General features: G+C 41.2%; 2 protein-coding genes across 2 annotated transcripts; one reads left to right on the top strand and one right to left on the bottom strand.

Annotated features, from left to right (window-relative positions):
• Positions 1 to 124: 124 nt before the first annotated feature.
• LOC131475027 (integrin beta-3-like) lies at positions 125 to 12,794 on the bottom strand. The gene is made up of 15 exons (XM_058652825.1): positions 12,638 to 12,794; positions 10,444 to 10,529; positions 9,718 to 9,916; positions 9,324 to 9,576; positions 9,046 to 9,208; positions 8,759 to 8,920; positions 8,570 to 8,665; positions 8,393 to 8,482; positions 8,163 to 8,297; positions 7,659 to 8,088; positions 4,097 to 4,319; positions 3,299 to 3,411; positions 3,005 to 3,130; positions 2,469 to 2,635; positions 125 to 1,278 (listed from the first exon to the last, which is right to left on the bottom strand). Exons 1-15 carry the CDS (start codon positions 12,702 to 12,704, stop codon positions 1,213 to 1,215), a joined length of 2,376 nt encoding a protein of 791 aa, XP_058508808.1. The 5' UTR covers positions 12,705 to 12,794; the 3' UTR covers positions 125 to 1,212.
• Positions 12,795 to 20,137: 7,343 nt separating this feature from the next.
• Positions 20,138 to 21,664, top strand: rprml (reprimo-like). Its single transcript, XM_058653876.1, has 2 exons — positions 20,138 to 20,406; positions 20,525 to 21,664. The coding sequence occupies exon 2, from the start codon at positions 20,592 to 20,594 to the stop codon at positions 20,928 to 20,930; it is 339 nt and encodes a 112-aa protein (XP_058509859.1). The 5' UTR covers positions 20,138 to 20,406; positions 20,525 to 20,591; the 3' UTR covers positions 20,931 to 21,664.
• The last annotated feature ends 1,384 nt before the right edge of the window (positions 21,665 to 23,048 follow it).

Below are 23,048 nucleotides of genomic sequence, written 5' to 3'. Positions count from 1 at the left end.
GAATCTCAAATACCTTGTCTTTACAGTGTTCTGTAATTCAGATCTTAATAAAGGATAAAAATAAAACCAACAGCTGTGGCAAGAAGAACCCAAATGGCAAACATCACACACCAAAATTGGAGAATTATGGTATAATGGATCTTTTTTAATTCCCATGTGAAGAATTAGAGATCAACCACAGGCTTCTTTTTGTGCAAAAACAAACAAACAAACAAATCAAACAGTGAGATTTCACACCATGTCCTGAGAGCTGTACAGCCTAAGATTTAGCTGTGTTATCTCCCATAGACTCAAATATATTACAAAAGAGCAAGTTCATCATACATTATCACATTATGGCCAAATCTGCTCATACACACAGGATATAGAATATGATATTTCAGTGTAACACAGTGCTGCTCAGTAGAAAATGAAACAAACTCAACATTCAACAACAAATACGGTTTCCACGGCTGAACCAATAAAACCGCCACAGTACCACTGCCAGTGTGCTTTTCAAAGACAACATAGATCACAATCATCAGTGTAAACCAGGTCTACCAGAGTGTGTGAACTCACCCATTAACAAAACAGTTTTAAAAGAAGAACAAAAAAAACCAGAAGGTATAATAAGAAATGAGAGGCATCAACGCATGTGCTCTGTGGGGCATTAAAATTCGTTAGTGCACATTTTATTTATATGGCTAAACTTGGTAGAGATTAATCTGAAACGCAATTGCAGACAATTAGATGTAAATAATACACCAAAGCTTGGGGAAACCCTCAAAATATGCATTAATGCATTACATAGTTACTTGCTAACTTTAACTAAACTACTTGTGGGAAAAAGTAAAAATTCTCAAACAGCTTTTCAGTGGTTTTTTCACCAAATGACCACAAAATGTGACAGAGGAAGCAGCAGCAGCTATTGCAAGTGGAACCAGACAGTGGTCTGAGTGTCTAGCTGACTGATCTGAGTGTCAGTCACATGCACAAAAGGAAACCAGGAACACATAACCACTGATGACTTACTGTAAGTTAACAGCTCTAGTTCTAGTTTTTTTTTACATTATGTACAGTTATTTTCACCCTTTCACACTGTTGACAGCAGTAATTACTTCTCAGCTACAGTAGCGAGTCACATAGCAGTGTTTGCACTCCACCATCCATCTTTGTGCTACTACATTCCGTCTTTGTCACTGACCCCTGAGTTTTCCTCAAGTCGTTTCGTCATCAGTTTCCTCGGTACGCTACGTTGGTGAAGGTGGATGTGGCTCCTTTATACAAGGGGTTGTTGGCCTGAGGAAGGAAAACAGAGGGGACATCATTTAATCTGTTTGTCAAAGACATCATTGTCCCTTTTTTCCCCACTGGCTCGTGCTGCATGAGCACAGTTCTTCAGTGATGCTGAGCAAAACGCAAGTGCAGCTGAATGCCATACTGCTCGCTAGGGCTGGGCAATTATTCTGAATTTTTTTTATCAAAATCGCAATACAGGCTACTGCAAGTTTCAAATCACAGATGGAAGCGCAATATTTTTTAAGAGCAAAAATTGTATTAAAATATAGGGTGAATTATTGTCCTAATCGTCACACATGTTAATCTACGGGCTGACGAGAACATCTTTGTTCTCACAGATCTGCACAAATATCACACAGTAACAGCAGCGTGCCGTGCCCCACCAGAGGGTGCTGCTGTGCAGGGGAGGATTGCAAGCTTTTATGTTTTCCTGTGTCAAAAATGTCATGGAGCACAAGTTAATAATACATTTAACGATGTCCCCAAAGAAATGTCCACAGTTTTCATTTGATTAACACAATTTCCACTGTAGACACATCGTGTTGTTGTATGTGAATAGTTGGTTGTGCCGGATGCTGCGCGTCCTCTGTTTCCGTTCGGTGGGGCGAGATATCCTCCCTGCAGGGTCGCGTACTGCAGAACTGCTGCGCGTGCATGCGCGTGTACAGCGCACGCTTCAGTTTCGGCAGTGGGGCCAGAAGTTCAGGGACCCAGAGCGCTTCTCATTGGTTGATTTGAAGCAAGGGCGGGCACTGGTTTGTGCACATGAAGGTCCGCAGAGCGTCATTCCTCTTCAAGAAGTGAGCGGTCAGTCTAATTTATTTTTTTATTCTAACTTGTAATTGATAATGTAGTTTACATTACAGCTGCACTTTTGTGTCAAAGGTGCTGTGGTCCCCTCTCTCACTTGCTACTGTGTTTTTGTTGTGAGGGTATGAGAGTAATATGTGGTATTTCTGGATTGCATTATAAGATTTTCCTGCATGGCCCCACCAGAATTTCCAGACCAAAATCGCCACTGCACAGTAATCCTTATTTTAAACATGTTTTTCGAATGAAAATGAGGATAATGGTGTCAAAATTACCATTCCCTCCGATATCCAATCGCAATTAGATATTAATAAGCACTTTCCATCTGAAATGGAGCCGTTTTGTATGTTTACATCTTTGCCCTTCAGAGGGTTTCTCACCGTGTCCCACTTGGCTTTGGATCTCTCCTCTTCGAACCTGGCAAACTCTCTGCGATCGTGGATGGTGATCAGTAACTTCCAGATGAGGAGAGCAGCAAGGCCCAGGAGAAGAATGGCTCCGGCCACCGACAAGAGCACGACCAAGATGTTCGCGCCCTCGGGGCACTCTGAAGAGAAGAGAGGAGCAGAAAGAGTTAATTCAGAACCAGATCCTCTCCGATGCTGCTTTCCATGATGCAGAGGAGCCCACTCATCAAGTTAAGCAACCGCTGCAGTCCAGTGACACACACTCGACTGCACAACCATTCAGCACACTGATGCATTTGGCTTTCTGTGGTTGTGGTTATCTGGCAGATGATGTGTTCTTTGGAGAATAGCATATTATAGCACTGTTCCCCTGATGCTGTAGCCTGCCAGACTCAGGCTGAAATGACATTCAGGAAACACACTACTCTGACCTAATAATGTACTCATAATATACAAGGTGCAGTTCTCTGGCAGTTTAGATGTGCTCAGAAACTCTAACCGTACAGTACCTGGCTCTTTCACCACAAACAAAATGGATTTGCCAGTTTCGTCTTCGTAGTACTGGAAGTGTACCATGCAGTCGACTTCATCTTTGTACGAGCAGTTCACTGCATTTGTGGAGGATGTTTGGGAAACTGCAGGACAGATATGATAAGAAGAGGAAATGTTGTTACTGAAAACTATTAATATTCATCAGTGCAGTATGTACCCAATTTTCAAGAGCATTTTGCAGCAACACAATGTTAAAACATCCAAGTTACACTATAAGCTGTATAAGAAATGATCGACGGCAGATTCCTCACCTAGTTCACCACCCAGATCTTCCACTACTCTGATTTCATCCTTGCAGATTCTATTGCAGCTGTTGTCACTGGTGTACTGGCCACGTTTGAAATGCTGACACTCGACACACTCCCTTCAAACAGAGTCACGTACCGTTACTTTTACACAGGACAACACAGGTTATCACTTGGTGGTAAAGTGTGGTTGTGTTTGTTAACAGCATTAACAGCAAAATATGTATTTGAGCAGTGCACAAAACCATTCTGTTGCAGAGTAGTTTGTTACCGTTGTCAGTCGTGTTCAGCCAGAAGGAGAATTTAAGAAACAGGATATTTAAGCTGTTATATGATACCGCCATGATAATCCATTGGCCAATATTTAGCTCCATATATTGTAAACTAGAGGTTGAATTTATATTTAATTTTATAATATTTATTATATATTATATATTAATATTTCATGCGTCTTCTCCAGAAATTAAGAAGACATCTAGCCCATTTACTTTACATGCTCATGATCCCCCAGTGGTTAAATCCTTCCTCTTTCGCACACTCCCTTGGCCTTTGCTTTGGCTTCAGCGTCAGTTCAAAATGTCAACATTGGACTTCATAAACCGATTCCATGGCAGACTGCATGGTATTTATCAAAGCACACTGCACACCTCCAGATAAATAAGCCCCATGGCATTTCCTCTCGTCCAGTGCCAACCTCAGCACCGAACACAATTTAGCCTCTCAAATATTGAAGTACTCTCGAGATGGGTGAATGTCTGTTCACTCATCTCTCTCGTCAGTCCGAATACTTAGCAAGGAACTCACTTCTTTATAGTGCAAGAATCAGGACAGGTGGGGCACTTCTCACAGGTGGCTCCGTAGGCACCGGGCTGAGTGCACTGACAAATCCCGCACTCGCAGTTTCCGCGGCCGTTGCACAGCAGGCCGATGCTGGACATGCAGGTGTCTATACGTGTGGAGCAGTTACAGTTTTCTCCTTTCCAGCCGGCATCACACTGGCAGAAGCCACAGCTACACTTCCCGTGATCTGAAAGCATATTAAGAGGAGGAGGGCGGCGTTAATCGCACAACGCTCCTTCACAATGTTTAATAGAGCTGCAACTAACGATTATTTTCATAATCGATGAATCTATCGATTATTTTCTCGATTAATCGATTAATCGATTAATCGTTTGGTGTTCAGAATATCAGAAAACCTTAAAAAATGTTGATTGTGTTCGTCAAACCTGGACATGATGATGTTCTCAAATGTCTTGTTTTGTCCACAAACCAAAATGATTGACTTTTAATGATTTCTTTGTTTTCCAGAGCAAAGAAATGAAGAAAATATTCATATTTAAGAAGCTTAAACAATCGGAAATCTTGTTTTAATCATGAAAAAAAGCTTCAAACTGATTATTCGATTATCAAAATAGTTGTCGATTAATTTAGTAATCGATTAATTATCGATTCATCGATTAATCGTTTCAGCTTTAATGTTTAATTTCTTCAGCTCCGATATTTACAGTTCAAATTCTATATCCTAACACATGTTCATTCACATGATGTGTTTAAGTGTTCATAACCACACGGGTGGGGCTGGGCAAACAAATAGAAATGACACAATCAGAAAATGAATCAGACTGTGTGTGGATTGTGTTCTGTCTGTGTTGTTGTTGCCTATAAACCTGTGCAAATGAAGAAACCATGGCCACATCTGTCGCTTACGCAACCATTTAATTACTGGGTAGGTGTTAAATGTTACTTAAGTGTAATTATTTGTTCGTTTTAAGATGAAAATTGAGCCATTTACCTTTACATTAAAAACAACAACAATAAAGCACTTGTCTGTCTTTTAAAACGGATTGACATCTGATAACAGTGGCTATAAACGGCTGTATTGCAGTAAAAAAATGTGCATCTTTGTTTTTTTTATATAAACATCCTCCATTAAACGAGGCAAAAGTTAGTTACAAAGTATCTTTGTGTGATAAATAATCTGGAATCGTATCTTACTCACACAGGGATATTACACACGCACATTTCTTAACCCTTCAACCCCCCCACCTATTGTTCTACACACTAATGTTTCCGTTTCTCAACACACACACACACACCCATACACACCAACAAATGCTCAGACTCCACTGATGTGTAGAAAGCACAAAAGCTAGGTCCGTGTAGGAAACAGATTTACAGTGGTGGAATGGTTTGTTGACAGAATCAAACTTTTCTTAAAGGGATTCAGAGAGCCGTGCCACATCAGCACATTAAACAACCCCAGAAACAAAAGCAGAACCCCAGAGACTACAGCGGGCTTAGCAAGAGACTAAACAGGATTAGGCAGTGGATGACTAAGAGCAAAGTGAGTCAAAGCCAAGCTGATCAGACTACGGGTGGTGGTGGTGGTGGTTGTGGTGGGTGGGGGGGAGACTCATCATGAAATATCACCTAATTCCAGGGATCAAAACAGATCATCAAGTGCTTTAAACTCTGAGTAAACATTTCCCCACACACAACTTGCCTCACTCGTGTCAAATTCAGTTTGTCCTTTGAGTTGCATTTACTGCACAGCCTGAATCACTGGTTAATGGTTAACACTCTCTTAGTTGTTGAGTAATCTTTCCTACTCTGTCTCTTAATGTTTTCTACAAGTCTCAGCTGCTCTTCTTGACAAAGTTTTCGTAATACCCCGGTTTGTCTTTTTTTTTTTTTTTAACTGCACAATAATCCTGCCCATTAATCACATTCCTGGGCTTTAGACGGGGCTAACACGAGGGGCCACGATAAAAGGAGAGAAACACAGATGAAGACAGGGAAGTAAAACATAACGCAGCTGGAGGACAGGAGGGAAGGTTGAAGACAAAAATATTTACTGGTGAAAGTAGAATTCGGGCCAATTGCCAGCAATGGAATGCAAACTTTCTTGTTCTCGCTGTCCTCATTTTTATGGGCCCTGGGGCCGCGCTTGCTTACTACTGCTCCTTGGACCTGCACCACTCCTTCATCCCGTCGGCAGAAGAAATATACAGCCACAGGGAATATCACAAACACGGAGCTTCAAGAAGCTCCAGTGGAGCCAGTGCTGAAGGAAAATTGCTCTTTAAAGACAGCGTCAGAAGTCTGCAGAGACACAGTGACTTTGCGGTCCCAGGTCGGGCTCTGTACTCTGTAGATATGATGTCATACATCATCTATATCCTCGTGTGCAAGTGTCTGTGACCCAGCCCTGGGTTTAATCTCTCATAATACCCGGCTCTAAAAATAACAGCCTTCACACAAACGTAACATCTACCTGGAAATTTTCAGCTTTCCATCTCACACACATTGCCCTCCATCGAGTGCAAAATAAAGACGTGTGTTCTATGAGCATGTGACAAGCATATGATACGAATAATTCTGTTACTATTATTCATCTTGATAGCATCCTTTAAACCCATTTTTTGAATAGATATTGCTGTGTCAAACAATGTTCTAACCACAATCCTCAGGTGTTAAAGCGATGCCTCTGATAGGTGGAGCTCTCTGTTACTATGGAAATGTTTGCCACAACTGACGTGCAATCTATGACTGAATCTTACAGCGTTTCATTATGCAACCACAGAACAGCAATTACTCCCATTTCTAATACTGCAGCACTATATTAAGAAGGTAAAATCAGATGTTGTATCAATGTGTGTTAGTTCCTTCTTTCTTTTTTTTTTTTTTTACTACAAAATCAAAAGCTTTTTTTGTCATGATTCAATTTGTAGCGAGTTGGTCTGGTTTCACATTTAAAATGATTTAAAAAGACAACAACAATGTTAACAGTGGTGAAATCTTGACTTTAAATGTCCTGCAGTGAAATGAATATTGATTGTACTTAATGTGTGTAAAGAAGCAAGAGCAATGTTTCTATTCTGCTCTTCCTACACTGCCCACCTTACAATCACAAGCCCAATCTGCTTTGACGTTAAATTACCCAGTAACACAGGCTATTAAACTTTTATCACCTTGAGTGAGTAACTGTACACTGAGCTGTGCAGACTTGTAATAGAGCACGGCTGCAAGAGCAACAATCAAACAATAATTGGGTGTGTTCTTAGAGCTGATTATTTACAATGTTTACTTTTCGTTCAGCACTTCAGTTACGCAATTATTTACATGTCGAGATGGGTCATAATCTTGGTGCTTTAGTTTAACAAAAAATAACTTTGTCAAGTTAAGTAAGAGAAAACTATATATATATATATACACACATATATACATATACATATACATATATGTATATACATATATAAAATAAAGAGACTAAAGTTGCATTTACACACTGAGAGTGACTGTAAGATTGGATGAGGTGTCTGATATCAGCTGCATGAAATAAAGTATGACAGTGCTAACTACTCACCAGAGCAAAGTGCCCCTTTAAAGCGCAAGCAGTTGTAGTCGTCACACTCGCAGTACTTTCCCCACACTTGGCCAAACTCATTTGCGCGGCACGTGCACTGTCCGCACAAACAGTCGCCTCTCCCGCTGCAGACTGGACTGTCCGGGTTTGGGATGCAGTTGGCGTCGTCAGATGGATTGTAGTCCTCCACTGAGCACTCACAATGAGGACCCAGACGACCCTCGTGACACTGGCACACGCCGCACTCATACGTCCCGTTGCCGTTGCTGCAGACTGGACTGTCCGCCTCTGCTTTGGCCTCACATTCGCAGTTGCAGGCGAAGTCCGCCGTGACCACCAGGGCGTCTTTGAAGCCGCGGGGTTTGATGGTAAAAGTGCTGTTCTTCTCCTTCGGGCAGCCGCGCAGCTCAGCCTCAACACTGAATGACACCTGAAGAGTAGAAGTCTCCGTCTATTGCTGTGTTTACAAAAATGAAATGTGGAACATGATAAGCGGATACATACCGTGTCTCCAATACTGAGGCCAGAACAGGACCGGAGTCCGGGTATGATCTCTCCATTGAGGCAAGTGGCATCGAAGGACAGATGCAACTCCTCCGGGACTCCCAGGAGTTCCAGCTCCACTTTAGAGCGAATTTTCTGCTCAAAATAAAGTCACCAATCGATGATACAAATTAAATAATTGTCATCAATGTCAGGTTAAACCCATTGTCCCATATTCAGGAAGTACTTACCGCATAAGCCTCTTCAATGAGCTGAATAACATTCCCAGAATCACCGGACAATGTTCCCACTGTTGTGCCAGGCATGAGGCGACTGTACTCCTGGGAAGAGAGTGGTGACAAGAAGAATTTTTGTATTTTTCATGCCAAAAGCTAAAATAAATGTCTCACGCAGTGTAGTTTGTATACCTTGTAGAGTGGCTCCACAATGTTGGTCACAGCAAATACTAAATTGATGTTGTTCTCAGACATTTTGTCAGTCATGAGGGCCAACGAGGGATAGTCCTGGAAGACACAGGATTGTAAATATAATGTCCAACACTGCAAATGAAAACTACAAACCAGCATTACAGCAATGACTTAAATGTCTGCCTTTACCAGTTCATTAGTTTTGTTGTAAATATTGTCATCATCAAGGTGACACAGGCCATCGTGGGGCTGGACGATGCCTGCTATGCGTCCGTCCAGTGCGATGTGAGTTTTGGCATCGGTGGTGAAAACCAGTAAGTGTGAAGCATCGGGGCGCCAGCCAATTTTATCCTAATAATGATGATGGACAACAAATTCAACAACGTGAAGGAAAGACCACATCCGTATTTATGAAAAACTATGAGAAATCTCTCAGCCTGTGCTTTTGTTTCTCTATACGGCGACGATTGCTATACCTTGCACACCACAGCCTGCATGACAGCATCAAATCCACCCTCTGGAGCATCTCTATTTCTGGACACCTGCTGTTTCTCCACCTCCTCGGTGAATCGCGCTACCTTCTCTGTCAGTGTTAGTACATGCTTGAACCCAAACTGAGCCAGGCATGTTTCACTGATCCTGTATGTATAGAATAGGTGAGGTGAGGTGGATAAGAAAATCAACAATGAACAAAAAAAAAAAAAAAAAAGTGTAAAAGTTTTCTCAGTTTCTTCCTTGAAACCTCTGCACCTACCCATTGCAAGGGTTTGTCACAGCCTCTGGTGGATAGGTGTACATGTAAGGGCCCATGGTCTTATCCACAAAGGCTCCAAAGCCCATGCGCAGATTGCTGGTGGTGCGGCCCATGGTCACGGCAAGCTCATTGCCCAAAGTGCGAAGGCGAGCCAAGTCGTCCTTCATGGAAAATGAAAGATCCATAAGGTAGTAGAGGTCCACCGGGTAATCCTCCACCTGTTTCACCGACACTGTGAAATGCTTTGAATCACCTGAGAAGATAAAAGTTGACATATAGATTCATTGCACTGCAGGTTGTCTTTCTCAATCCAGAATTTATGAAAAGTAAAACATTACAAATTGTCTGGTCCAATACTATTTTGTTATTGATGGTGTGCAATGAAAGAACGTACCTGGTCTTAGTGCCATGTGAAGTTTCTGAGGCCTTATCTGGGTGACATCACCTGTACCCGAGGCCTTGCTACTGAGCGCTGCGTCCTCTTGAATCGTCAGGGTGCTGGAGGGAAACTCCAGAGAGCTTTTAGTGCATCCTTCATCCACCAGATTCTCCTTCAGGTCACACCGGGACGCAGTGGATCCCTTCCCAAAGTCCTTAAAAATCACATCCAATCTGGTCACTTCTCAAGGCAGTGATGAGTCAATAAAGTTCAGTTTCAAAACAGTTTAAAGTGATCAAGGAAAAAAAAAAAGTATTGCTGCATTGTGCTTTATTCTGTTCGTCTATATTTGTGCTTTCTGATGTTATTTGTTTCGATAAACATACCCCGTCCGACTTTGCTTGGTCTGACTTGTAAAAGCAATTTTAATCTCAGTGTGACTTCCCAATGAAATAAATGTTAAATAAAAAACAAAACAGGAAAAAAATAAAGCAGATTACTAAAAGCCCTTTACAACCATAAACATGTTTAGGTATCTTCTTCATTGCTCTGTAATGAATTTGTTGAGAGGCAACATAAACAAAAGTGCAGGGGATGACAACCAGAGGAATGCTGCTGAGAAATGAGGTTTCTGTTAGAACTTGCTGCGCTGATCGATGAACAGGAGCAGAGTGATTCCACACGGTGTGTGTGTGTGTGTGTGTGTGTGTGTGTGTGCTTCAGTGTGCCTGGTGTTTGTACCGTCTGAGAGCACCATGCACAGGTGGGGTGAACAGCCAAGCACTGTTGACAAGTGGTAACTCCTCTCGATGTGCAGATGTTGGAACCTGGAAAAAAATCACACACTTTTTTACTTTTACAGCTAAGACTATGTAGAAAGTCTGGCACTGATGAAGAGCAAGGTTTTGCTATTTCACTAAACTCTGATTAACTTGAATCAGTTGGAGTTTTTCATTGCATGTTCACACATACAGTACAGTGAAACTCCTTAATATCTCTATGTAAAGTTGACCCATTAAACTAATAATACTAACCTGGTTACAACATTTCATTTTAAATAGCACATTGCAACAAACTTGACCTTTTTTTTTTTTATTCATATGTGATTTCAAGCTGCAGTAACTTGGTTGTTTGTTGTTGCTGATGATAAGCTGCCTTGAACAGAAACATTCATTCATCCTTTTCTTTTATGTTCATCATTTTAAAGTTTCCAATTTGCCTTATCCCCAAATCTGCATGTTTTTAGACCCACGCACACACGGGTACAACATGCAGAAAGGCCCTTTTTCCTGACCAGGTCACAAACTCAGGTCTTCTTGCCACAAAGGCCACTTTATCGTCCACAAGGGTCGCAGTGCTGCTGGACCAGATCCCAGTTGACACAGGGCGAGAGGCGCACACGAGGAGCATGCGCAAACTCCATACAGGAAGGCCCTCATTTTAAACTGGGTCGTGAACCCAGGTCTTTTTGCTGTAAAGCAACAGTGCTTTACACCATGTCACCGTGTGGCCCTTGTTTGACTGGATAAATGCTCCTTCACTTAGGTCTGATAGTTTTGCTTGACCTAGCCAATTTTCAGATGAACAACTGGGGTTTTGAGCGGGAGAATTCCCCGCTGAATCCTTCCGTGTCTTCTGCCATACTCTGACCTGTTTGCAGCCGTCTCTCTTTGCGAGCACAATGTTGCTATTGCGTCGCCTGCCTTGACATACGACAAATCACTTCCTGTGTGACAGCGGGTGACACGAGATATAAACTCCGCTATAGTGAAAAACGCACAGAGACAGGAAGAGAGAGAGAGTCCTGTGTCACGCTGATAGATTTAATCGCCATTTCACATGTCTTCATATTTAAAAGTTACACTACAGCTTTAAGGGTGTGATTTGCATTAGTGAATTTACTTTAAATAATAAATAAATAATTACATGCCTTTAAACACCAGTGTCAAATACTAAAGTCAGTCAGTCAGTCATCATCTACCGCTTTATCCTCCACCAGAGGGTCGCGGGGGGTGCTGTGCCAATCTCAGCTACATCGGGCGATAGGCGGGGTACACCCTGGACAGTTCGCCAGTCCATCGCAGGGCCACACACAGATAGAGACAAACAACCATTCACTCTCACACTCACTCCTATGGTCAATTTAGGGTGTCCAATTTACCTAATCCCCACATTGCATGTTTTTGGACTGTGGGAGGAAGCCGGAGAACCCTGAGAAAACCCACGCACACACGGGGACAACATGCAAACTTGATATAAAAAAAAACATGAACTCAAAGTCATTTATTTCTCAGCTACTTCAGTTTTTCCTAACTTTTTCATTTGTTTCAGACAGAATAGAAGGGTTTATATATATATATATATATATATATATACATATATATACATACATATATGTGTGTATATATATATATACATACATACATATATATATATATATATCTATATATATATCTATATATATATATATATATATATTCTATATATATATTTATGTATAGAAATGACAAAAAGTATATGAGCCATAAACCACATATAGGCATGGGTATAACATTGGACCCCACATGAATTATTTAAAATGAAAACAATAAGATTAAAAAGTGGAGATTTCCCAGTGTTTTTCCCAGTGTCTGGCCATGTCTCTTTAGGAAACACATCCTGACTATTTTCACTCCCTTATAAGGTAAAGGGTGGCGAAAGCATCAAACGCGCAGTGAAATTAACAACCAACACTATTCGAGTCAACTCACAGGGAATTATTCTGTCTTATTATTAATATCCATCAGCTTCGATCACACGGACACAGTTTAATTACACAGCCGCTTCAAAGATGGTCGTGAGGAAACACCCTCTGAGAAACTCCACTCTTAACAGACAGGTGAAAAGTTTTGTGAGAAAAATAATAACACAGTTAAAACAAGGAACAGCATCTTACCCCAAACATGTGCTGCCAATGAGAAGAAGAGAAACGCCGTCAGTGGACGGAGTAACAAAGTTGCCATGGCTGAAGAGTAACGGAGCAGACTCGTTGCCCCGTGGACTCGTTCACTTTGTAACTAGAAGGCTTTTCCTCATTCTTCACTTGACTAAACGCGTGTTGGGTCATAGCTTTGCCTCTTTACATGAAACCTCAGTGTGTGTGTGTGTGTGTGTGTTCGAGAGCAGATACAGGCACAGACTCGTCTGTACTGCTTTATAAATGAAGGACAGAAAGGAAAAAATCACCCATTAGTAAAAACTGAACCTGACATGAGGGTTTTTTCATTTGTGGATGAAAATTTACATAAAAAAAAAATATTGTTTAGGTGAAATTATTTTCATCTGCGCAGCAGTTGAAGATAAAAGAATATTAAAATTAAAGTACTTTCTTTTTTAATAGAAGTATACAATCTTTTTTGTTTTGATTGTATAAACCCATGGTTCTCAAACTGTGGTACGTGTACCACCAGTGGTACATGAACTTCCTCTAGTGCAGGGGTGTCCAAAGTTTTTTTTTTTTAACAAGGGCCAGATATGATCATTGTGCAGTGAGTAACGCGTTACTGTAATCAGATTACTTTTGTCTGTAACACAGTAATGTGACGCGTTAATGTCGATAACGTCAGTAATCACACTACAGTTACGAATCAAAAAAGGATGGATCTTGTGACTTGCGCTTCTTTGTGGGAGGACAGAAAACACAAATCAAGCGTAGACTTGACACGAGAGACGAAGGAGACGAGGAAGGACGCGCATATTCAGTGTTGTTTTCCTTTGAAGTCTCCTCAGCATCTAATACTGTCATGAGGGCGATAGACTTATTTTTGTTACCAACGCCAAGCTGGCAGGCAGTTTGCAGAATATACACAGTATGGCCTTGATATTTACATATTTATTATAAACAAAGATTGAACGTGGGATAATATTTAGGTATATTGCACTAACATACATATACAGTTTATTGCAGAGAGGTAGAGAGGAATGAGGAGCCTGGTTATGTGTGGTCTACTGAGAGCAGTGCTTGTTGTACAGTCTAACAGCTACAGGGAGGAATGACCTGCGACAGCGCTCCTTCAGATATTTAGGATGTCTCAGTCTGTTACTGAAGGAGCTGCCCAGTGCTGTGACAGTGTCAGAACACTCCAAAAAAGATGGCCGATGCCACTACTGAGTCGTAGAGTTCTCCCTGCACTCCAAAATGAAAAAATTCTACCTTTCTTTCACATCTGGATTCAAATATCATAACAACATAACAGGAGGTGAATGCAAGTATCTGTCTTGCCTCAACACTTGAAGGCATGTGTTGATTATCAGTTTAACATTTGAGAACTCTCAAAAATTGATCACCATAAGTTTGTATCACATAACTTAACGTGTTTCACATGTTACAATGTCACTCGTCAGGTTTTTCTCCTTTATGTTTACTTATTGTGCAAATTGGTCCACGTTGGTGGTTTGAATATCTCCATGTGATAATCATAATAATTGGGGATGAGAAGTATTATGGACTCTTGGACAACTGATACAGATCAGTTGACATTATAGAGCAGAGGTGTCAAATTGGGGGCCCGTGGGCCACGTGCGGCCCCCGGGTTGATTACATGTGGCCCACCACTTACTATCCTGCTATGATAGAAACACTGGCCGTGACCGCCTCGTCCTTTAAACACAGCGACACAGCTGCCAGTATGGTGACAAAATATAGACAGAATATAATACTAAATATGTTTTAAAATGGTAATAAGATATTTTCGGTTGTAATCAACACATTATTGATTGTATTACATCAAACAGTAAATGACATTTATATAAGCTTGTATGGTGTTTTAATTACAGTTGTCCATGTTATTGTTTACTTGATTTTAGATTAATTTCTCTTGTTTTCGATATTAATAGGTTAACTTTGCATCATAAATATTAGTCGTGTTGAATTATACATCATTCCATATCAAAACAAGCACTTTTACTTTCATATCATCATGATTCAATTTATTACAACATCATGATGGAATATTGTGTTCTAATTTTTGTTTGTTTTATTGTTTTATAAACGGCTGTTGTTTTTTTGTCTCTAGACTGGCCCCCACTTGACCAGACTAGATGCTCATTGGCCTGAAGGTCATTTGAGTTTGATACCCCTGCTATAGAGCTTTCTCTCAGCTCTCAAAATTGACTAGGTACCCTGCCCTCTAGTGGACTGAAAAGAGAACAACCTAGCAATTATTAGAATAGTCAAACTGGTAAAGGCTGCCGCTCAAGTTGAACTCTGTGCTTAAAATGAACTAATCGTCACAAAAATGTTGAAAAAGAAGGACCCCTAATGGAGAACAAGTCATTTGTTGTAAGAAATACGCAGCAGGACTCATCACAAGTGGGTAATTGTTTTGAGCATTCGGTCGCTTCCTGAAAGACGTTTTCTGTCACAAACTATTTCTATGTTTGATGCATTCTCTGGGAACAGTCGAGCCAATTGCTCCCTGTCCTCTTCACTAAATGTATGCATCTGATAAGTGTCTGCCACGGAAAACCTCTTCCCCATGTCAGCGAATGATGGAGCGTGCGGGGGAATTCGCCCGCTTGGGGAAGTTTAAGAAGAAGAAAATGAGGCAGAAAACGTGGGGGGAAAAAAGGTGAAGACTGCTCCAAAGAAATGAAACTCTGGGAAGTGTGTGTGTGTGTATGTGTTTGTGGAGAAGGCAAGGCTTCTTATCAATGCACTTGTCATTTTATTGAATCTTTATCTCTTTGCCCTGCTCTTATTCTCTAACTGGTTGCTAAGATACAGCCACCCCATGTCCAAGACTTGCGCCTAGAAGAAATGACAGATATAGAGATATAAGTAGAAAAGCTATAATAGTCAAATGTTCTGCTGGCATTAAACTCTTAGTGTGGGAGGATAGTGCAGGTAATACACTATGGGCAATAAAACCCCCTCTTCAGTACCGACTGATTTGGATCTATTGGTTCCAAAGACTTCTTCACTGACCACCCCCTCAAATTAACGTCATTTTGGGAAGAGCGGATAGCGCCAGTCGTCCTGTATAAAAAGCTACAGCCTGGGTCAGACGGCAGCCAATTAAGACTGAACATGTAGCAAGGAGGGGGGAGGGCGGAGGATGTAAGGGAGATGGACGGGTCCTGACCCGTGTTACAGATCCATCCAGAGACCTTTAAGCGTTTCACTCTTGGTTGGAGAGAGCCAATATCAAATTGCGCTCAGACAAAATCACTGTTTGGTTAACTACAACCGGCCTGTGTGACTGGTGAGAGGAAGGCTCGTGTGAGAAGATATGAGTTTTTCTTCAGGGTTAAAGGTCACCTGGCTTATGAAATGTGCCCCGAGAGTCACCGACTTTAATGGACAATGTGGATTTGTGTTGTCTGACGTGCCGTCTGTCTCCAGCGCCTCTTGGCCACACGAGGGATGGAGAAATGGAGAGAGTGTATGAGGGCACATGTTTTTGTGTTCACCCACACAAAGTAGTGGGGACGGGTTAGGAGGGTAAAAAGTTGCAAGAACAAAGAAACAAAACAGCCGAAATGGTGCAAATCATGGTAGCCTGCGATAGACCGGGAAGAGGAGACGTCTCTTTATGTAAATAAGGTTAATGGGTAGAAGCTGAGTGCATTTAAACGTCTGCACTGCAGAGACGGAGCAAGGTTTTCTTCATTTTGTAATCTGTGTCTCAAACAAACAGATTTTCAGCAGACATTCAGGCTGCAGGAGGTGCAGCACACGGGGATTTCTAATATACCGTACACATCAAACACGGGGAGGCTATTAACTCTTTAAAATAACTTTAATGACTGATGATTGTTTAGTGTGGGGTTGATGTGGAACTGCGTCTCTGAAATCTATGTTCGTTTGATGGAGTTAATGACTGTGTTTCCATTTGCGTGACAAAGATCATAACACGGCCTCAATAAAGTAACACCTTCTCTGTGATGCTGGATTTATTCATATTTTTGTTGTTATTTCTCTACCTCCGTTTGGGCTTCATTAAAACGAACCATGTAATATTGTTTGTAGGCTGTGTCATTCATCTGAAAGTATTCTCGGTCAGGCAATACTATCAGACCTGACTGAGGGAGCGTTTATGTGTGTACAGCAGCAGAGCTGCTTTTTATTCCTCCAAATTTGCTTTATGAACAGGTTTTTTGAGCAGTAGAATTCACTTATGAAGCTTTTTGTGGTCGTTTCTTTGTGTTTTTATTCTTACACAAACCTAGGGCTTCACGATATAGGGTTTCAAATCAGTCAATATTCGTTGTTGTCATGATATTTGGCGATGTTGTTTTGCTCTTGTATGAAATTAGTTTTTTCTCAAAGTGTGTTTGCATTGATACTGAATCTTTTTATTGAGTTAGGGCTATATATGCTTGGCCCAAGACACACAGATTTTGCCAAAGAAATTATAAGCATTTGTATACATTATTGTCCATATTCAGGGACTCACAAACCCAAACCATGATAAATAAAAGGCTTGTACGTGGTTGAAGATCCTTTGCTGTCAATGAAGTCTGGAAGCCACCAAACACAAATTCAACAGCTGCAGACCTTTATCTGCTTGGTCTGACAGGGAACAGCAGTGAGGTAACAGGCCACACACCTGGCTATAAAACAGCTTTTTAGTCAACTGTACAATCTCACAAATGTCTTTGTGGAAAAATGACAAAATATGTGACTTTGTCGAAATATACAGCATATGTATACATACATTATATTATACATTATATAGAATGCAATAGAATGCAATAGAAATACTTTATTCATCCCCAAGGGGAAATTGTTTTAATATATATACTATATACACACTTTTTTGTTTACTACATAGTTCTATTTGTGTTCATTCATAGCTTTGATGCCTTCAGTGAGAATCTATAATGTAAATAGTCATGAAAATAAGGAAAAAACATTAAATGAGAAGGTGTTAAACGGGTAGTCCAAACTGGTAGTGTATACGTATATATTTACACTATTGTAACTCTTGCTCACTCCTACTTCAACCTGTTTCCAGCTGCCTCGCTTTACTGTCGCAATGTTGTCGTGGCCTCCGTCTGTCTTGTCAAAGAATGAATCACTTCCTGTGTGCAGCACAGGAATGTTGCTGGTTGACACTATAGATCTAAAACACAGCCACACTGAGAAACCGTGCGGAGCTGATAGACTTAATCAGCATTGTGTGAACTCATTGACAGACGTTTGAAAGTAACAGACATTTTAATCGTCAAATGGCACTTGCACACTCCTGGTGTGCACACACAAACACACGCAGACACAGACATGGAAGTGACTTCCCTGCAGCATTTGTCTGTGCTTTGATCAGTTGTTAACGGGGCGTCTCTAAAAGAAACTGTTAATTGATAATGGGGAAGTTATGAGGGAAGTGTGATCACTCTGCAGGCTTAAAAGGATGAAGGTGACACTGATGTAGAGGTAAGGAGACAAGGGGAGATGGGTGGGGTCAAACACCACCTCTCAGTTGCTAGGGATGTCTTAGTTTGTGTTGCTAGGCTGCCAATTCCCTAATGTTAAGTGGAAACGTTTCCCCTCCTCTCCTCCATCCAGGCACCTCACCCCTCCCTCCCCGCTTCCCTCCCTCCCTCTACTTCTCCTCTAAACCAAAATAACTTCACCAACCATCTGTCACTGGGCTCACAGGTCTACTGTTGCTTAGGAACAAGTCCGACACGCACATGCATGTCCATATGCATCCTCACATGAATATATCTGCATACTGTATTCGGCAACAGTGACAATAAGCTGCTCGTTAGGGAGAAGTCTCTGCCGGTGACCGGGTTGCGTCAATGAAATGTGTGGCATTCGCAAAACTGGAGAGTGTGACAACAGGTTCATCGAGCTTTCAGACGGCAAAAACTTCTGCGGGGACATTTAACAGCGACGTGACACTTTAAAACCATCATGTTCTCTGACGTTTTCCAGTTTGTGTGTTTTTCTTTAAAAGGCAGCATCATCAGGTTTTAACTGTAGTGAGGGATTTACATATTGACAGAAAGATGAAGTGTAAGCACTTTGCCATAATCACACGGCAGCACACACACAACAGTGTTGACTGCCAATTAACTAAATCCAAAGTCTAATGAGATTGTTTGATCTAATTGCACACAAACACACACACACACACCCAAACACACACTCGCATGCACACAAACACTCCTTGTTTTTCTGTTATCCACCCATTTCCCAAAGTGAACTACCTCCAGTCTTATGGTACGTGTTTGTGGATGGAGCTAATTATTGTTTGTGCACATTCTTGTCACTTGGTGGCTGAAAGCTGCTTACCCAGACATATGGAACATCCCCGAATTGAATATCATGGCCTTTGTTTTTGGACAAACAGCAGATCAGTCTGACGAGGCCTGGGGAATACACACATACACATTAGGATTTAAAAGAAAAGAGACACCTGTTAGTGTGTTTACATTTAATTACACCATATTAACAGTTTTGGAGGATTTAGTACAGATGTAATCAGTGGGTTTTACATGGCAAATATTGAATTTTCTTAAAGCCCCTTGCACTTTTCATCCGTCAACTGTCCTAACATATAATGTGAAAAAGACCTGTTGTATTCTGTATCCACTTTTATTTTGAAATAATGCAATAAGGACGTCTGTGTAGTTATTTTTAAAATGACAAATATAATCCTGACTACTTAGATGCCATGGCCTCGAGAGAGAAAAGCATTTATTTCACCAAATGTTCCCAAACATACAGATATTTCATGCAGGGAGAATAAATACAGCAAAACAGCAATCAGTTTTTGTTACCAAGAATCGATGTTGATTTTAAACTCTCAGTTTCAGTTCACACAGCACCAGAACGACAAAATTATCATTTGAATAACAGTTGTATAAAAGCAAAAGCACTCATGTTCTGGGGGTTTGATTTTCAGTGGGTGCAGTGAAAACAGAGGGAGCCAATATTTCTGATAAATATTTGCCACGGCTGTAGTCCCAGTTTATTATTTCACACCTCCATTTAAAAGTTATATATTGATCTATGTCATGACTGTGACAGTTTCCCCCAGCAACCTGCAAAACCCGGTCAACGTTATAATTGTTTTCCAGTGACAATAATCTGCCATTCTTATTGATTGTGAATAAACTTTTAAATGGTTTTCATGAGAAGCTTTTAAGAAGAAGCTATTTTAGGTTTAATTTAAAATCAATACTGCCAAGGATATTATTGATGTACATAAATTGATTGTGAAGTGAGTTTTAGAAGCCAAGATGTCCATATTTATGAGTCATTTGGTCTAATTCCATCCTGACTCCACTAAACGTATTAAGGGATTTCAAAAAATCCTTGAATAATTGACTACACTCCATTATTGGAGACACCAATAATAATAATAATGTTTTGTACTGTACATCTGAGGAGCGCGTTATCTGCTGCCACATAACTACCTCCTCCTCCTGGTGAGCAGTGGTGTGGTCCGCGGGGATCTCATCATCACTTTAAAACGCACGAGAGACTTGGCACAAAAGAAGCCGCTCGCAGGCGAGCACGGGGACTGTCTCTTATTACATCAGGGGGTAAACACACGTTGTACCTGGCGCTCCGTCTCGGAAGACGCACTTAAAAAGTCGGGGGGCAAAAAAAAAAAGATGGAATTCGAGTTGTAGAAGATAAAACTCTCAGTTGCGCCTGCTGCAGGAAGTGGTCCAGTGATGTGGATGCAGCCATTACGCACTGGAACGGTACACACCTCCATGCTTGACTTTAAACTTTAAAGATATACATCTTTATTTGTATATTCCTTTCCTCTTATTTTTGTTTTGAGCAGTCACATGACGCAAAGTTTTACTTGGACTCCAGGTTTCGTGGTGAGACTGTGCGCCTACCAACTGGGGTCGTGTGCGTATTTGCAGATAACTCGGGAAACATGAACGTCTCCTTCTTCGACGTGACCCAGGGCGCACTGTTTAACGGGAGTCAGACCCTCCTCGCAGGAACCCTGGCTACATACTCCGGCAACGACACCGACAACGTGGTGACCGGCGACGGCGGAGGCTCCCTCGTGCTGCTGCAAGACGAGCGCAAACTGTTTGTCATGCGTGTGGTGCAAATCGCGGTACTGTGTGTGCTCTCGCTCACCGTTATGTTCGGGATATTTTTCCTCGGGTGCAACCTGATGATCAAGTCGGAGAGCATGATTAACTTCCTGGTGAAGGACCGTAGACCCTCCAAAGACGTGGAGACGGTCATGATCGGGCTTAGCTAGAACAGGAGGACCAGGAACAGTGGACAGCTGGAGCGGGGATCCGGTACGAGGAAATGGAGCGCTTTTCCAACCGCAGGTCAAGATCTGCATCTGCATGTATACTTCATAGACGTTCTATCTGTGCCCTCGTGAGGAAAGATATGCAAAAACTTCACATTTGCTTCCGAAAGTGACCACAGAAAAGCGGTCCTGCGACCAATGTCTGTGCGTAAAGTTTGTGCGTAAAAGCCGGGCAATTGTTTACACGTGGGCCGATCTGTTGAATCTTTGGAGTGAATTTAATATTGCCAACTTGAACAAAGTGATGAAATGTTTACAAGATGTTACCTCATTGTGTGTGTGTGTGTGTGTGTGTGTGTGTGTGTACATTTGAAATGAGTGTTAATGAATGTTGTCAAAAGCATGATTGTGAATTCCACGTGTCAGACGGTGTACTACGTGGACTTTATGAATATGTGGGTAATATTTGAAGTATTTTTCTTGGTCTCGTTTGGTAAATATAGTATAAATACAAAAAAAACTTGCACGTTTTTCAACGAACTCCGTCACAACTTTATGGAGTAATTGCTGGTTCCTTTTTGGCATGCTCGCTAAATGATCTGTAAAGTGATTTTTGGACCTGTTTTGCACTTTTGAAACCACTGATGCTGCATGAATTATTTTGTACCAAAAATAGCTTTGAACTTGAAAATTGCATCATGCAATTAAAAAAAACACTGAAATGACAACTTTAATCTCATCTCTGTCGTTTTTACTTTGCTTTGAGCAGTTTTGCAGAAAATTGTTTGTCAAGAAATGTCTTTGAAGTCGTTTAATTTAGAACTCAATCTTCCTCACTTTTTAATTATAAACTCAAATCAAACCAGACGGGCGTAAATAGTTCTTCACATCAACTCAGATCTGATTATCATTTATGCAAAAGATAAAAGTGATTTGCAAATCCATGAATGCACTTTTAATCGTTTAATTTCTTCCATGAAAGTTAGTGATTATATTAAAAAATATTTTCAAACAGTTTAAATCCAAAGCAGTCAATTCACATGGACAATCTTCGATGAATTCTCAGTAAAGGGAGTGTGGCATTTATTGCAGCTTTATATAGACAGGTGATGAGAGGCTAAGCTGAGTTGTCCATCTCGAGGACAACAGGACAAACTCATACTGACTTCCCAGCATTTAATCTGATCGCTCTGGAGAGTGACCATCAGCGATCAAGACACATACATGCTCACCCTGATGGCTTCACTTCCCAGCAGCCCCTGCTGTAACTGGGATAGGGTTAGATAATTAACTGACTGTAGCCGAACAGGAATACAAAGAAGTTTGTGTTTGTGACTTTGTACAGATTTCATACAAAGGACAATACAGGGTCATAATGAACTGTGGTTTTACTTTATGACATCATTCTGCCGTCTACATTGAACACACTTTTACAGAAAGAAATAAACCTTTGTCAGGACAGACAGAAAGAAACCAAAGAAAGTTTCATCACATGCGTCAGATATTTGGTTTTGATCTTCTCCAGTTCAGCATTTTGGGTCAATCTCATTTCAGGTTTTTTTTTCTATCTGGACGCCCTCCTCCGTCTCTCTCTCTCTCTCTCTCTCTCTCTCTCTCACATGCCCCACTCAGAAGCTACCAATGTTCTCATTATTATTTCAGTACTTGTTAGGAGAGATGGGGGTAGATGAATCCTTACAAACACAGCCAAGCATTCACACATGTGGCCATTCAGGATGCACACATCGGACACCAACGACTGGCTGACAAGGGAATCCGTCAGTATTTCAGACAAACAACATCAATAAATAAGAGTCATTAAATATGGAACGTGACAGCAACGCCGTGGTCACATGACACACAAACGTGCGATATGAAACAGAGTGAGACCATGTAAATCACCCCATTTTCAAAGTTATTTGTAGTGAAGCAGAGATGAAGGAGGATGTCAAAGCCTTGGGGTTTATTGCAGTGAATGCAAACATGGAGAAAAACAGCTTTCATAATGATTTGCTGCAACTCTCTGGGAACCTTACCCATTCTTCCACAGGCTGTCATGTAATCCTCCGGGAAAAACAATACACAAAATAATTGCTCACTATTGTTACCATGCACCCG

The sequence above is a fragment of the Solea solea genome, chromosome 16 (assembly GCF_958295425.1).
Source record: "Solea solea chromosome 16, fSolSol10.1, whole genome shotgun sequence".
Taxonomy (NCBI): domain Eukaryota; kingdom Metazoa; phylum Chordata; class Actinopteri; order Pleuronectiformes; family Soleidae; genus Solea; species Solea solea.
The sequence above is the reverse complement of the archived record's forward strand: the minus strand, read 5'-3'. Positions and strand labels throughout refer to the sequence as shown.